This window comes from Phyllostomus hastatus, unplaced genomic scaffold (genome assembly GCF_019186645.2).
Source record: "Phyllostomus hastatus isolate PE091 unplaced genomic scaffold, TTU_PhHast_1.1 phas_contig_1162, whole genome shotgun sequence".
Classification (NCBI taxonomy): domain Eukaryota; kingdom Metazoa; phylum Chordata; class Mammalia; order Chiroptera; family Phyllostomidae; genus Phyllostomus; species Phyllostomus hastatus.
Window position 1 is genome coordinate 9,165,008 of NW_025333537.1, and position 16,786 is coordinate 9,181,793.

At 58.9% G+C, this 16,786-nt stretch overlaps 1 protein-coding gene across 2 annotated transcripts in view; it reads right to left on the reverse strand.

Moving 5' to 3' along the window:
* Positions 1-6,885: 6,885 nt before the first annotated feature.
* Positions 6,886-16,786, reverse strand: part of CUX2 (cut like homeobox 2) — a 218,648-nt gene continuing 208,747 nt past the window's right edge. For both annotated transcript variants that reach the window (XM_045846220.1, XM_045846211.1), the window contains 4 exons: positions 15,211-15,480; positions 14,119-14,307; positions 12,502-12,775; positions 6,886-9,838 (listed from right to left, as the gene is read on the reverse strand). In XM_045846220.1, coding sequence (XP_045702176.1) covers positions 9,037-9,838; positions 12,502-12,775; positions 14,119-14,307; positions 15,211-15,480 — 1,535 coding nt within the window. In that variant the 3' untranslated portion in view covers positions 6,886-9,036. The remainder of the gene's footprint in view (positions 9,839-12,501; positions 12,776-14,118; positions 14,308-15,210; positions 15,481-16,786) is intronic.

Here is a 16,786-nt window from a genome sequence, read left to right on the forward strand (position 1 = left end):
GGGAAGTGGAGATGGGGTCACATGGCCCCTTCCCAGAGGGGAGGGAAGGCAGAGGGGAGGGCGAGGGTTAGAAAGTCAGCTGGGCCGAAGGCCTGACCATTGGGAGGACTGTCCAGGACGGCAGATGGAAGAGTCAAAAGCTGGCTCTTCCTGGTCAGTTCATGGGGCTGCCCGGGGGGGCCTGCAGTTAGGGTTCGGGCACCGACGCTAGTTCAGAGGGAACGGTCCTGCGATTACTGTGGTGTCTGCCATGAGCCGGGCGGATGAGGGGCTCTCGTGCTGTCGCTGTCTCAGACTCCCTGGGCTAACGGGAGACCACAGACGGGAGGGGCTGGCCCGAGGCCAGCCATCACGATGGACTAGCAGAGCTTGGGTCACACGTCTTCCTTGTCACGCTGGGGAAATCATGCACATTGAAGAGGATGGCTCAGGATGAGCAACCCACAGGCCTCGGCCCGAGGAGCACGTTCAAGAACAAGAAACGAAAGATAGCAGGGTCCGGGAATCATGCCACTCGTGCACGTCCAGGACGCGCTGAGTAATTCCTTCCACCTCTCCTGGGGCCACAGCTGACAGGCGGGGGCTGGGGAAGTGGCTCCCTGCGCAGGCTGAGTCAGAGCACTCCCTGTGGCACTTGTGACCACAGCCGCCACAGGGCGCGCGGAATGGGGAAGTGGCAGGCGAGAGACGGCCAGCTCCAAGAGGGAGGGGGGTCACCTGCTGGCCTTCGGAGGGCTGGAATGTTTCCCTGGCCCCGGCTGAAGCCGGGAGAGGAAGACGAGCCAGCCGAGCCCTGAGTGCTGTGTGCCCACCAGCTAGCGAGCTGAGCGTCTCCTCCTGACCCAGGGGACGTGTTCAGGGCGCGTGTCTAAGGACTCACACATCCCAGGAGCATGACAAAGTAGGGAACATTGTCGTCCCCCCAACAGGGGGGACAGGGGGTCTTTGGGTTCAGAAGGAACGTTCTGAGAAGCCAGGCGGGGCAGGGGGTGAGAGCCTGAAGAGGGGCTGTCAGGCCAGAGGTTATGTGCTGGCTGCCCAACACCCTTGCACCCGAAACGGCTGGTCAGATTCAGCCCTGGCCCAGGGGCTCGGTTGGAGCATTGTTCTGTACACCGCAAGGTTCAGAGTTCGATTCCCAGTCAGGGCACCTACCTAGGTTTCAGGTTTAATCCCTGGTCAGGGCATGTACAGGAGGCAACCGACTGATGTTTCTCTTTCTCTCTCCCCCTTCCTCTCTCTCTGAAATCAATAAAAAACATATCTTTGGAGGAGGAGGACTAAAACAAAACAAAGCAAACAAAAATCCCCTCAATCAGTTGTGCCTCTCCCATTTGACTTGAAGCAATTAGCTAAACTTGAGCTGCTAAAGAATGAATTCTGTGACCCAATTTTGGCCAATGCCATGTGAGTGGAAGCAACTTCTTGCTTTCTAAAGGAGACAAGAAGAAGAGCTCTTCATTGTTTTAAAAAGGTAAAGTTATGCCTGAGGCCTGGAGCTATGGCAGCTATCTTGTGATCATGAAATAGGACACTCGGAGAAAAGCGTCCTCCTCCGAGTTTAGCACACACCTGGAAACATCCTTGAACTTCTGAATCAACCCCACCTCTGGACGGCTTGTTATTTGCAGGAATAAATGGCCTTGTTTAAAGCTTCCTGGGAGCCTTTTTTTTTTTTTTGTTATTTGCAGCCACGGACTTCCTGATGGATAAGCTTGAGTGACGGCAGCTTTTCCCTTTAAGGAGTGTGGCTGCGGGCGACCAATGCCAGGGCTGTTGTGGGCTCAGTGGGGTGAAGATTAGGGCTGCAGCGGGATCCCCTGGAGCAGTCGGGGGGCCGCTGCGTCTCACCCTTCCCCTGGGACCCTCCCGGCTCTCCTGCGTGGAGAGGGAACGAGCGCTGAAAGAGCAGCACTCGCCTGGACTTGCTCCCGGCCCTGCACCTTGTCTGCTCGTAAATGGGGCTGTTTCGCCCCCACCAGACCTGGGGCCGACTGTCCACCCTCGCCAACCCCTCCCCGGGTCACCTCACTTCACCTCATACAGACTTTGTTATGCAAAAGGCCCTGCAGTTTGTCCCAGTTTCTGAAATTGCCGCATCCGAAATGAAACTTCCAGGGCGGTAAGATTTGATGAGCTGCTCAAGCCCAGCTGCAGGTTTTGTACTTTCTGATGAAGACTTTCTAAGAGGCGGCGCGTGAGCTGTCTGTCTCAGGGTTCCAGCACAGTCGAACGGCCCTGACCGAGGGTTCAGGGCAGTCTTGGCTCCGTCTGCCCGTCCGCGGGGCCGTGGCCGTGGCTGCTCTGGCCAGGCGCAGCTCTGAAAGCCCTTGAGTGCTGGGGCCACTGCCCTCTCCTCAGTGTCCTGGGCCCCTGTTGCCACTGCTGCCCTAGCTGGGGGCCGAGACAGCCCAGGGCAGTGCGCCCAGGCCCCAGGGCGGCACTCCAGAGAGCCGGCCAGGCCTGCTCCCCGCACACCGCCCTCCCAGGGCCCGCAGCGGCGCCCAGCACCGAGCCGCCGACCACCGCGTCCTCTGCCCCTCAGCCCCCGTGATCCTTTTCTCCCTGTCTAGCCTCGGGGGCAGGAGTTGGTCCCGAGACACGAGCTGGGCAGTCAGGGTCCTGGGCATCTGGAACTGGGGGGAGCAGATTAAGGTCTGAGGTGGCCTCCGAGAGGGAACGAACGAGTCAAGGTAGACGGTGCGGTGTCCTGCAGCCCGGCTGACTTCCCGCCTTGGATTTCTGCAGGCTGCCCCTGGGCCTGCCCCTCCCCCACCACAAACTGTTTGCTCGTCTTTAAGGAGATCACGAGCGCTTCCGACCCACCGGTTCCCGATGATGCAGGAGACCCAGTGGGTGTCGTTCCTTCTCCCATTCTCGCGTTCCGCCAGCATCCAGCCCAGGGCCTCGCACGCCCGGCGGGGCCAAAGACGCGGAGATGAACCAGAACCGCCTCCCATTCACTGAGGCCTAGGAGGTCTCGTCACTGGAGATGCTTCTTAAAAACGCAGATCCCTGGGCCCGGGCTCCAGGAATTCTGGGTCAGTACTTTGGGGCAGGGCCCAGAAAGCTCCATTTTGAGTAGGAAACGAGGGGCTTTAGGAGCACAGACTGAGAAATGCTCATTTAGCCCTGGATGGTGTGGCTCCGTGGGCTGATTCCCAGTCAGGGCACATGCCCGGGTTGTGCGAGAAGCAACCAGTCGATGTTTCTCTCTCTTCCTCCCTCCCTTTCCCCTCTCTAAAAAAAATGCAATCTTGAAAAAAAAAACACCTCATTTAATCTTCAAAGACACTTATCAGGCAGTGTGGTAACCGGCTCCTGGCGTCCCCGCGCCCGCGGAGTCCCCTCCCACACTGTGTGGCCAGGCGGACGCTGTGGAGTGACTAGGTCCCGGAAGACACCGCAGCCTCTGCCTCGCTCCGCTCACTCTCAGCCGCCGCCTCGTGAGGACCCTCAAGCAGCCCCCTGGAGAGGCCCCGCCTGCAGCCCGCACCCGCCTGCCAGCCGCGCCAGGGGGCCATCTTGGAGGCGGATCCTCCAGCCCTGGAACTGGCCTCTGGCCCAGCTGATGATGGCTTAACCACACGAGAGACCCAGGAGCCCGCAACGTCCGGTGAAGCCACTCCCAAATTCCTGACCCAGAGAGATGTTTATTGTTTTAAGCCACTGAGTTCTAGCACTCTTTGTTATGCAGCCATAGATACCAAATACAGGTACATACTTGTACGGTCATACCCACATTACAGATAAGGAAACTGAGTCTCACTGAAGGGCCCCAGATTTCCCGACAGTGGAGACCACCAAACCTGGCAGGCCAGGCTGAGTTCAAAGCCAGTGCTTTCAACGGCCCTTGGAGGCTGGAGAAGGTCACAGACCACTAAAGAGATCAATGGTTTTCTCCCACGCAGACGGGGCAACCCACCAGAGTGAGGAGTCGCCTTGGCTAAGACTCCTCAGGACGGCTCCCTGCCCAGCGCCCACTGCTCCTGGGTCTGGGGGCGGGGGGCGGGGGGGCAGCGGCGGCTGCAGCCTCCCGGGAGCCTGCAGAGGCAGCCCGGTTTCTGGAGCGACGCGCACCCTGTTCCTTGGCGGTGGAGAGCCCGGCCTTTGGAACGATCCCTGGATAATCGCCCCAGCGGTCATGAGCCACTGAGGTCCGAGTTTCCACAGACAAGGACGTGGGAGGAGGCAGGGCTGCTGACGCAACTCTAGTTGCTTCACTAGGAGGGAAACGAGGGCAGGGACGTGCGGCAGGTTCTACAGAAAGTCACCCCAAAGGGTGATCTGATCGAAATCCCACCTGGGAAGGTCATGGGGGGTGGTCGCGCCCAGGCCTTTGATGTCTTTGGTGAGGGTTTATCTTTGCTTCCAACAAGCCTGCCTGTGCATCGAGGTGAATCCACCTTTGAAATACCAGACACGTTACCCCTCAAGAGAGCACCTAATCTTAACTACCCTGTGACCCAGTCCCTGCCTGGCTTTCCCCCACCTCCGTGGAATCTTCCTTACATTCCCTCCTTAATTTCAAATGCATAGAAGAAGCTGCAAAACTGTTCTTCTCAGGAGCGTTTGAGTTCTTGTTCCCTGGCCCGGGTCCTCAATGTGACACAGACTCGTAAAACATCCTCTACAGGTTTGGCCATGTCTTCTGTTGACAGATGGGAAGCGAGGACCACGGAGGCCTGAGGTTCAGGGCTGAGGTGACGACGGGCCCTGCCACCCTCCCCAGGCCACCGCCTCCCCAGGCAGAGGAAACCTTCGAACCTGCCTAAAATCACAGGCCTGGCCACAGCAGCTTCCTGCCTCAGTGCCCTCCTCAGTGCCCTCGGGAAAGACGTGTTTCCCGCCACGCCCCGGGGGCCTCGGGGGCTGGCCTTCGTCCCTCTCCTTCCCTCTCCCCTCACCTCGAATTCCGGCCTTCTTTGGACTTGTTCGCCCATGTTCTTGTCTCTGTCCCACGTGTTGCCTGCCACTCCTTCCGCCCTCCTCTTTTCCCTTCTCCTCCAACTCCTGTTGTCTTTCAGGTGTCAGCTGAGATGTCCCCTCCTCCGAGAAGCCTCCCTGGACTCCAGGCTCACGCTCTCATGGCCCCCAGTGTTTCCAGGGGGAGCACTGAGCACACAGTAGGTACTCCTGAAGTACTAAGCACCTGATGAACAGCTGCCAAATTGCCCAAGCTCGGCTCTCTGCTCTCCCCTGTCCTGACATAAACCTGCCGCCTCCTGCAACGCCTGCCCCGTGCTCCCATTCTCCTCCAGCCCCCCCACCCCCTGCTCCCCCGCAGACCCCGGTCTCCACGTTGCTGTGTTTTTGCTGCATTTCCTGCCTCAGATGGCCAGCAGCTGCGGGCGCCAGGTCAACAACAAGCTGATGATGGCCAGAATGGAGCTTTAGCTCTCAGGCCGGGGGCACCTGCTTCCACAGGTTCTTAGGGGGCTGGTGTGCATCAGAGGCAGTTCCCCCTCCACTCCTGCCCCCACCTACACCACGGGGCCACATCCTGGGGGTTTCTGACCTTCTCCAGGGCTGTCAACCGAGGGTCCAAAGGGCCAGCCTCTGGCTTCACTTCATTCAGGTTGTTACAACCACCTTATAAGGAAGGCGCCGTTACTCTCATTCCCCACTTGACAGCTTGGAACACGGAGGCCCAGGGCAGTTTGGACATCGGCCCGGGGTCACATGGCCCCAACAGGGGAGCTGGCGTTGAAGGTGGTCCGGCCTGCCGTCCTGCACTCTCGGCCCCCATCCTCCCCGCCAGCTCTACAGGCTGGGCCTGCCTGAAACGCCACTCTTGGGGGCCAGCTGGGGGCCTGCGGGCCAGTGGGGCCTTGCCCCTGTTCGCCGCTACCCCCCCAGCTTGGTGGGGGCGCTCAGGCATCCCGGGGGGCCGTCCTGCCGGGCCTGGAGCAGTTAGTTACCCTAACCGAGGGGGAGGCAATTAATCACTCAGCTCCCACTGCGAGGGTGTGGGGAAAAACTGGGCAACCGGAAGGTTTCCAGACACAGAGGAGAGGTCTGTCTCGGGGTACCACGTGGCCTTGGCTCATCGTGAGTAATGCTGGATGCCACTGCGGGGACTTCGGGGACGCTCCGACGTGACTGGTTAAGGGAACAGACCTCCTGCGGCTGATGCACAGAGAGGACTCATCCTCACGGGATGAATGGACCCACCCCCACACACGAGAACAGGGATGCCACACACTTTTGTGTGTCTCACATGCGTGACCCTTCCTCACACTGACTTTCTGAGCGGGCTGCCGCAACACCCCCATTTCACAGATGGGGAAACTGAGGCCCTAGATACACAGCCAAGAAAGGTGATGTGGTGTTGGGCTCAGGAGGCTGGGACACCTGCCACTCACACCCCACGGAGGGGGCACCGCCTGTGGCCACTGCTCTGGGGACAGGGCACGGTCTTGACTACTTGGCCCCAGGGTCTAACCTGTCCCCACCCTGCTCACGGTGGAAGATGGATTCCAATTCTTCCATCCTCCTTGGCTCGAGCCCCCAGCACAGCCGCCCACCAAGATGTCCAAGCACCCAGACGGGCGGCACAGGTGGGCGCCGAGGCAAGTCACGGGCACACGTCCTGTCTAACAGTGGCAGCCACTCCTTGGCCGGCTGTCGTCATGGTGGAAGGGAGGTCCGCTGTGGCCAGATCTTAATGGTATTCCAGGGAAGCCGGTGACTATAATTTTTATACAATTTTCCCCCATACTTTAATGGTAGCAAATTAATAAAAAAAAGCCCAGTTTTTAAAAACACCATTTTATAAAACACCCCTGAGGGCCAGTTGTGGCCCCCAACTTGCACCCCGGCTCCAGGACAAAGCAAGCAGGACACCCAGACATTATTATACAATTCTGTATTGAGCGACGCATTTACAGAACGTGTTCCTTTTTTTTAAATTTTAAACAAAGTTCATCACTCTCTGACAGAAACGGCTGTGTGGGTTTTGCTGTGTTTTTACCGCTACGGGACGTGACCCTGGCGGAGCTGCTCCAGGGTCCGCCAGCTCCGAGGACGACGGGATCTCCTCCGCGTTCAAGAGACTCTGCTAAGTGCTTCATCAGACCCCGCCACACAGGAGCCGGCCTCGGCTCTCCGGGGATCGCAGCCTGCGTGTCGGCCTGGGTTTCAGTGGTGCGTGGGTCTCCGCGGTAAAAAGTGGTGTGTTCCCCCACGGTTGTCTGAGTTGCGACAGGGCGGTGGTGACTGAAAGGAGATGTCTTGTTTGTTCCAGATCTGATGACTCTGAAAATTGGTCACTGTTTCCTATTGTCAAAATATAAAAATACCTTCATCTGGATAAAAATGTATACAGTGGAAAACTCTTCAATGCATAGCCTGGGTGTGTGGAAAAGGAGATTTCCCGCAGGGTGTGCGCTGTTCTTCACTGCTGGGCGTGGAGGCTGCGGCCGGGGCTGGGTGCATGAGAGTTGAGTGTTCTGGAACGGCCCTCCGCTGTCCCCTTCTGGTCACCGGGTTTCCCTGGCCTGGCTGCAAGATGCTGGCGGCATCCCCGAAGCCCGAGTCGGCCGTCTCCCCCCGCAGAGGACTGGCACCAGTTACATACAGCCACCTTCTCGTCGCCATGTGGGCTCGGCCGTGGAGGCACCCCATGCAGCCTTCCCAGAGACTGGGAAAGGATGGGAAAGAAAAACAGGACACTCGGTATGAGGGCTGTTGCGTCCAGAGTGGGGACTCTCCACCTCGAAACCATGGAGATGCTGGAGGAAAGGCTTCTCTGAGTTGGGGGGACGTTGAGTATTTGCTCCCCAAAAGGTCACGAGTTGGAAGGCAGGAGGGCGGGCTGGGAGAGCGGGGCCGTGGCGGTCGGGCTGCGCCGACCTTGGCCTGCTCGCGGCGCTGCGCGCACGGCCCGGAAGCGGCTCCGGGCCCGCGCGAGAGAGGTGGTGAGAAGGGGAGCTGGGCTCTCGGGTGCGACGAACCTACTTTTTGGCGCCGGGCGCTTGTGAGGTGACTGACACTGCTGTTTTCTTAAAACACAAAATCGAGATGACGGCGGCCACACTCTTGCTCTGGAAAACCAGCAGGGAAACTTCCGCACCGTGGCCGCGACTCAGGGCGGGGAACGGGGTCACTCTGGCTCAAGCGCCATCCTCCAATCACCGGCCCCCAAGCCTGGCTTTCCAAAGGATCCGGAAACACATCTTGTCCATGCAGGGACGAGGTGGACGTCCGACCTCCGTGGCCCACGGGTTCCTGACCAGGGGGGGCGCGGGCCTTTCGTTTTGTGCCGCGAAACACACGTCTCAGGCGGGGCAGCGGGCCACAGCCCACGTCTCTGCAGCATTCACAACAGCACGGGGCGTTCTGTGTTACCGAGGTTGCAAAACAGACCGCCAGAATGAAACACATCCCCAAGGGCATCGAGGTTTCCATTTAGAGTCTTTTGGACTTTCTCTTCTCAGCACGGTTTCCGGGAGGGCAGCAGCAACGTGCTGTGTCTCAGAGACAGACGTGGGGGAGAAACCGTGGGTCAAAGGTTAGCTAAGTTTTGGTCGGTCTTAGAGTGTTTTGTGATGGCTTTGAACAATTGTCTTCTTTTAATCTCATCTAGCGGCAAAAACGACACAACTTCAGTGTATACTCGCAACAGTTGTGACGGCATCCTGATTTCATAACTCTCTGTGATATCAAAACAGCATCAGCTGGGAATAAATTCCAAAGGATCCTTTATTAAAATATCTAAAAGAGGTCTATAAATATTTATTTATTTTTCTAAAAGAGTTTGGAGTTTCCAGGAGAAGATGCGGCGCCTCCTGGCTTCTGCCTTGTGCAGAGAGGCCGGGTGGGGAGGCGGGTGCCCCCGGGGCAGGCGGTGCTGAAGGGAGGCGGCGGCGGCGTCTGCCCCACCTGCTCACACACGACTTGACAGAACTGGGGTTACGGCAACAAACGTAAACGGCAGAGCGTCGCTGTCCACGCCTGGGTGGCTGAGCTCCTCCCTCCTGGGCCCCCGCACCGTCTGGGGGCAGGGCGGCCGCTGGGCGAGTCCCTTGCCTGCCCTCAGAACTCCCACTCCAGCGCCTCCTCCCGGTTGGCGGCCCTCTCCAGCCGGTAGATGATGCTGTTCAGATTGGCCATCTTCTCGTGCCGCCGCTGCAAGTTGGGGTTCACCTTGGCGCTGGGGTGCAAGGCCCCGGCCGTGTCGGCAGTCGGGCTGGCACTCGGCACTTTGGCAGGGGGGGCGCCAGGTGGGGATGGGGAGATGGGGGCCGAGGAGGAGGGCACCGGTGACACAGACATCATGAGGCCTGGGGAGGAGGCAGCCGAGGGTGAGTTCAGGGACACCTCCAGGCTGCAGCGCGAGGACTCTGAAGCCGACTTAAAACTCATAGGGTCCGGGTGTAGCCGCTCTCCGCCCCTGCTCTCCTGTGGGGGTTGTAGTGAGGGGCAGTCTGGGGCGGTCCCGCTCGGAAGAAGGGGCCCAGGGGCCACTCTTGGGCATCCGTCGTTGCCCGGGGGGTCGGGGCGCATCTCTCCGGGAGAACCGCGGCCTTTGTCCAGCTCCCCTGAGTCCTGGGGCTGGCGGCCCGCCTCTTCCTCAGCGTTGTCCTCGGGCTGCTCCTGCTTAACCCTCACCTGCGCCTGGGCCTGGGCGGGGAGGGGTGTGGTGCTCTCCTCAGGACCCCCCCGGAGCTCCAGGTCCTTCACGGGAGGCTTCTGGTCCTCAGCCTCTGAGTCGGGGCTCTGCGGGGTGGGGTCTGAGTGGGGGTGGCCCGGCGGTAGGATGCCGGGACCCCCACTGGGGTCGAGGTCTGGTTCATCTTGGGTCCCCTCCACCAACATCTCCCGGCGCATCCGGGACCTGGGGCAGAGATGGCGGTGAGCGAGGGGGTCGGGGGGGGGGGGTGGAACCAGCTAGCCCTGGACTCACTGGACAAGAAGGGCATTTTGAACCCACCCACTTCCCTGGGGGCTCGCTGGGCACTAAGCTCCTCCACATGCAGCATCTTAGGAAGTCCCCTCCATAATACCACAAGGTGGGTGCAGGGGAGAAAACGAGGCTCAGAGAGGTTGAGTGACTTGCCCCAGGTCACACAGCCAGTAAATGGCAGAACAAATACTTGAACTCAGGACCGTTGGATCCAAAGCCCATGATCTAAACCTGCACTGTCCAGTACAGTAGCCACTGGCCACAGCGGCTCTTGAGCATTTGAAATGCGGCTAGTCCGAGTTAAGATGTGACGTAAAGGTAAGATTTTCAAAGCTTCGTCCCCCCCAAAAAGAAAAGAAGAGTAAAAGTTGTCATTAATCAAGTTTTTATATTGACTAAATGTTGAAATGGTTACATTTGTATATACTGGGCTAAATAAAATGTTACTATAATGAACTTTTGTGTTTCCTTTACTTTTGAGAACGTGGCCACTGGAAAGTTGTGAGTGACTCACGCGGCTCGCACCGCATTTCTGTCGGACCGCGCGTTCTCCAAGTCAAACGCAGGTCTAGTTTGTGGCGACAAGTCCCTGCTCCTTTCCTGAAGGGACCCTTAGACATCGGCCCAGAAGGGGAAACCGAGGCACAGAGCGTGACTTGTCCAGATGACCACAGCACACGAGGGGGCAGAGCTGGGACCAGAGTCCTGGTGCCCCGAATTCTAGTCTGGCACCCGCTTTCTCTTCACTTCCACAGTCTCCCTGCTGTGGGAGGGAAACCGAGTCTCACCCACCACGCTTCAGAGCAGGAAGGGCCAGGAGTGGGTCTAAGCCCATTCATTATTTTCCTATTTAGCAAATGAGGTCCAGAGGGGCCAAAGGACTCATCTAGGGTCATCATGCAATAGGGCTCCCTTGGCTACTCCAGGGCTGTAGCCTTCTGCCCATTTATATGAATAACAAAGTATGTGTTATTGATATATAGTAATAACTGTTCTAATGATTATAAACATCACAACAATGGGTGCTTATATGTACCAGGCACTGGGCCAAGTGCTTTGTGTAGGTCACCTCATTTGTTTTTCATAATAGCCCTAGGAGGGGACATTACCATGACCATTCCCACCGGCAGACAGGACAAGCCTCAGAGAGACACAGGGACAGCCCCCATCACAGAGCCAGCGGGCAGCTCGGTCTGGCTTTGAGCCTAGCAGTCTAGCTACACTCTCCTGCCTCCCTGGCTCCTGCTGCCTCAGGATCCTGGGCTTAGAGGGACTGGGAGGGATTGTCTCGCTCACTTCCCTCTCTTTCAGCCCCCAGTCCCTCCACAAAGGTGGCCTTGTCCACCTTACAGGGACTCTGCCATCTCTCTCAGTCCCTGCTAAAGGAAGAGCTGCTGTGGCCAGGAGCAGCCCTGCAGGTTTCATATGGCTCAATGCCTGCAGCTCCATGATTTGGATTTCCAAGCTATAGATTAAAAGTAAATATGAAGCTAATAGTCATTCATACTATAGTATAAATTAGTCTTTGCAATTCCTGCCCCCCAAATCTACGACAGGGCCACCCTGGTAATTTTTCTCAACACATCCTGTTGTTTGTTTTTCCCAGAGTTCACTGCCATTTGTAACGATACACTATCAGGAGTGGCTGTTCAACAGGGACCCTCCCTGACGGTCTGTAAGAGATGCAAGGGTGAGAACTCTGTCTTGTTCTCTTCAGTGCCGGGAACAGAGTAGGTGCTCAGTAAACCTTTCCCAAATGAACTAATGTGCTCTTCCGTCATGAAAACTTTCTGAGAGGGGTCTCCTTTGGGAGCGCAATTCTCTTCACTCTTTGGGGCCAACTCCTTCACCCTTCCAAACCCAGCTCCCCTGCGACCTCTTCTGTAAACTCTTCACCAGGATGCAGAATTCCCTTTCCCCCGACCTCCACTTCTTCCTGTTTACAGCATTTATTAGATTGTAGTAAAATTATCTGGGGCACAGTTTGGAGCTCCCTAAGGGCAGGGATGTTGGTTCTGAACCCCCGTTTCTCCAGCCTCTGGCTGAACGAATGTTCTGGGTACTAATGGAGTGCTCAGGCCTGTGGGGAACAGAACAGGTGAAGACGTCCCTGTGCACCCCGGGGAGGGACGGAGGCTGTAAGTCTTTAAGAGCCTGCTTTATCTGATGTTTGGCGGGCTCTGGCCCTAAGCCAGACAACGAGCAGTACTTCACATTGTGTTCATGCCTCCTGTGTTCCACAGAGTCCTTGACCCCGCTCTGCCGGGTGTTAGGTTCCTTGTCTATAACATGGGGGCGAGACGCAGAGAGGTACAGCGACTCGCCCGAGCACACACAGCTGAGGCAGGACTTGAACTCAGGTCTGTGTGAGGCCCATGCTGGGCTGTGGAGAGAGATTTCAAGTGTTCCACCCCACCAGGCTCCTCCTTCCTTTCCTCCTTTGGGGAGCAAGAGACCTCCTCTCCGCCCCTGGAACATGCAGGTGGACTCTCCTCTCCGGCTCCACATGGACACCAGAGACAGTTGCTGCTCAGGAAGCCGGCCAAGACCCTGCCTGCCCTCCCCGCCCCGTGGGCCCTCCCCAGCTGCCCTACCTGTAGTTGTGGAACCAGTTGATGACGGTGTTGGTCTTGAGGTTGAGCTGGAAGGAGAGGAGCTCGATGGTCTGCTGGGAGGGGTAGGGCTCCAGCTGGTAGGCCTTCCGCAGGGCCTCCTTCTCCTCGGGCGCCAGCACCACGCGGGGCTTCTTGATTTGCAGGAGGCTCAGGTCCTGGGGCTGCAGGCAGGGGCTGGGGCACTCGGATCGGGTGGCTGGAGACTCGCTGTCTGAGCCGGTGCTGATGAGGCCGTACCTGCGCTTCAGGTAGGCTGGGGCGGGCGTGGGGGAGGGAGGGCTGAGAGGAGCCTGCCCAGAGGCACCTCGATACCCCCACCAACCCCAGGGGCAGCAGGAGTGTCAGGCTCCTGGGGCTGGACCTTGCACCAGCCAACCCCTCTGAGAGCCCTGTGTGCCCCAAACCTGGCGCCTGAGCTCCCGGTCTCATCCTTCTCCCTCTCTCCTTGCTCTCCTTCCACACCCTCCCCGCCCCGTGGCTGAGGCTCGCACCTGGCCACAGCTGCCTGCCAGCCCGACCTGCCTTTAAGGACTGGCATCAGCCCCCAAAATGCTAACATATGTAGGGGGCTTAGCAGGACACCTCACGCATAGGAAATGCTCAAAAAAGGGCGCTGTGAGGCGTTCTCAGATGTGTCGCTAAAACTCACTGAGGTCTTGTTGGGGGTAGAGGCAGGGAACCCCACAAATGCATCTCAACCTCAAATCAAAATGCGGGGGGAAGCCCACTTCAGAAGGGAGGGTGAGAGGGATGAGGGTCTCACTTATCCTCACAGTAACGCTGTGGGGTGGATGCTACTGACTCTTAATCTCCGATGAAGTACAAGGAGGCACAGAGAGGGGAAGTGACTTGCTAAAGGTCACACAGCTGGAAAGCGGTGGGCCAGGTCCTCAAGTGCCAAGTTGTCAGAGCCAACAGCCCAGCCTTGGCCCTGGCCCACGTGTCCCTCACAGCCTGGTGGGACCGGGGGCTCTCTCTCCTCATGCACCACCTGGGGTGCCCTGGGTGACGACTGTCAACTCCTTGAACCCCATCGTCCAACTGGACCCTGAACTTTTTAAGGAAGGTCCGGGAATCCCTTGTGCACAGCATGGGACTGGGTGGGCACACCGCAGGCGCTCGCCGGCTCATTTCTTCAGGGATAGAAGATAACAATGGACAATGAGAGAGCCTGCCATCTCTTCACGGCACGCCCCCCCGGCCCGAGTCTTGTTGGCTGGGCCGATCTTGCTCTGTTGTGCGGAATCTGGGTAACGGGCAAAGGGGGGTGTGCCCGCGACTACACATCAAGGAGCTGATGCAGAGGACGGGGGGGTCAGAGAGGCGCGTTTGGGGCATGGCAGTGGGGCAGGCCGAAGACTTTCCAGGAGCCATGGGTGTGTGCTAGGGCACTGAGGGAGACGGGGCACTGGAATTTCCACGGGGGAAGCAGTGAGTATTTTAACTGCTTCCAGGTGTATTCTGTGGGATTGCTCTTCCTTGTGGCCCCACACCAGGCTCAGACCGGACCCCCGGGGCCCGGGGTTTGTCTGGGTCACAGCCAGGTACAGTTCCAATGGGAAAACCCGAGGCCGACCCAGAGGACCCGGTGCTCACCTTTCTTCTCCAGCTTCTTCATGTCCCTCAGCTTCTCCACGTTGTGGGGGTCGCTGAGCCACAGCTGCATGCGCACAAAGGGCTCCCGGCCCTTCAGGCTGAGCTTGTGCCAGGGCTTGGGCCGGGACAGCAGGTCAGACACGGAGCCCTGCGTCAGGCCCAGGATGCTCTCCCCGAACAGCCGCTGCCCTGGGGACAGGAGGGGCCTCGTTACCCCAGGCCTGGCCGGGGCGCTCTCGGGGGAGGCTGAGCGGAGAACCCAGGCTGTCTCCACTGACTGGGACACGGGGGAGCCCACACCCAGCGTGGACTGAGAGGGGATCTTTCTGCACCACAGAGGGCTGCGCGGGGGGTGGTGGTGGTGGTGGAGGGCAGGCGGCTACCAACAAACACACTTTCCTACTTCAGACGTCCTTCCCTCCTAGGGGGTCCCTGGGATTGTCTGCAAACCTCACGTGTGCTTTACAGTCACCTTGTTGGGCCGTAATTCGACAGATTCCACCAAAGTTTTAGTGTGCACAGCGTCTGGTTCGGCGGGGTCCGCCCCCCAGTGTGCCTGCCTAGGGATGCAGAGCTGCATCTGGACACGGCTTCAGGGGGGCGGGGGACCGGGGACAGCCAGAACGCCCCCCAGCTGGGTGGGAAGCATGGGCCTCCTGGTCTAAAACTCCTGACAACAGTGAGAGAGAACGCAGGCGGCCCGGCTATCCTAACGTGCAAGGGTGTCTGCAGAGTGAGTTCCCAAAAGCAAGCTGTAGGACAGTGTGTGTGCGCGCGCGGTCTCACCTACGTGGAAAAGAGGGAAGAAGACCCCAGGGCGCACATATTCTGTGTGTGTTCAGAAAGTATGTCAAGGGTACATAAAAACTGGATGGTGACTGGGAGGCCTGGGTGGATTTTATTCACGTGCTTGTTTTATCCAATTCTCTAGGGGCCCAGGTCCGAGTCGGGTGCCTCCTGGAGGGTCCCGGGTGCGCCAGGGCAGACGGGCGCCTGCAGGCTGGACCCCGCGCCCTGGGAGCTCACCGAGGGCACTGTTCTCAAGGAGAGTAGGAGCGTTGGCACCCCCCCGCCCCCCCCACCAGCCCGTACCAAGGTTATTGTCGGTGAGAACCTCTTTGACCCTCTTGGTGATGGAGTACGTGTCCAGCTCGGGGGACATGGCCACCATCTCCTGGATGCCCCCCGGGGCCTGGCTGCCGGGATACATCTTCCCACTCAGCGAGGAGCTGGAGCGTCCCTCCGGCTGCTGGTTCTCCTTGCTGCTCTCCAGGGCCAGGCTCAAGGGCTCCTGGGCGCTCTTCTCGGGCTCCGTGGGGCTGGGGGGTGGGGACGGCGAGGACCTCGGCTCGGTGGGGCTGGCTGCAGGCCACAGAGAGACAGAGAAGGTGGTGACTGCGGCCCGGCCTAGACACACGCGGGCTGGGCCGTCTTGTTTGTCAGAACGGAGAGTTGGCAGCAACCCCTTCTGCAGCCACCACAGTATCTCAGGGAACGTCCTGGGTGGGAAAGCTGGCAAATGAAAGTTTACATGGTCTCGAAGTGCCCCCCCGCCCCCGCAAAGGAGTTATTAATCACAGAGGGGACAACGGCGGCTTCACAGTAAAGACAGCTGGCAGATGCCACCTCGACCAAGTGGTCCGAGATGGCATCACCCAGCGAGGGCCAGGCCAGCCTCCGCTGCCTCCTGGTCCCGTATCTGGTGGGACCTCGGCTCCGCTGGAACTTAATTCGTTCCGGAAGGCTGTTCAAGGAGCGGTTTGTTCGCAAACCAGATCCGCTTTGTTTGGCACCCGAGAGGCGCGAGACCGATCGTACCGGTAACAGCATGCGAGTGTTGTCCGGTCAGGAACTGAAGTTCTGTTGGACAACCGAGACATTTTGTCTGTGAACCACCTGGTCGAGAATCGAGCTGTTCGAGGTGGGAGATCCCGAGAACCGAGGTCTGACGGCGCTGAGACAGGTTCGGCGTCACTTCTGTGACGCCCCTGCCAAAAACGCACTGAGCCCGGGGACGAGGCCTGGGCCCGGGGACGGGGACGCTTCCGACAACCCCGAGCCGGACGGCGTGTGAAAGAGCCGGCTTCACTGGGGCTTCCTGCTGGTGCCCGGTCTCTCCCTCACCAGCTGGCAACGACGACGGCGGCGAGGACGACCACCGACGGGGCCCCCTCCGCTGAGCACTCCCGCGTGCCCAGGGCGGCGCTGCGTGGACCTGCCGGCCGGGGCCCTGGCGCATCCCAGAGGTGCGCAGCGTGGCCTCAGAGTTCCGAGTGGGCCGTCACGGCCCCACGTGCCGGCAGCGTGCGTCTCGGGTCTCGAGGACTCTGTGGTCCCACCTGCCCCCAAACTGGCTGATCCTGGACATCCAGGTGACATCCCTGTGATGCTGGAGCTGACATGGCCCCGGTCACTGTCACCAGCACAGACACAACGCTAATGGGGAAGGGCCAGGCTGGGAAAACAATAGACTGTCCTCACAATAACCTATGGAGCAGGGTTTCTCTCTCTCTTTTTTAAAAGATTTTATTTACTTACTTTTAGAGAAATGGGAAGGAAGGGAGAAAGAGAGGGAGAGAAACATCAATCAGTTGCCTCTCGCACGCCCCCAACTGGGTGCCACAACCCAGGCATGTGCCCTGACTGGGAATCGAACTGGTGACCCTTT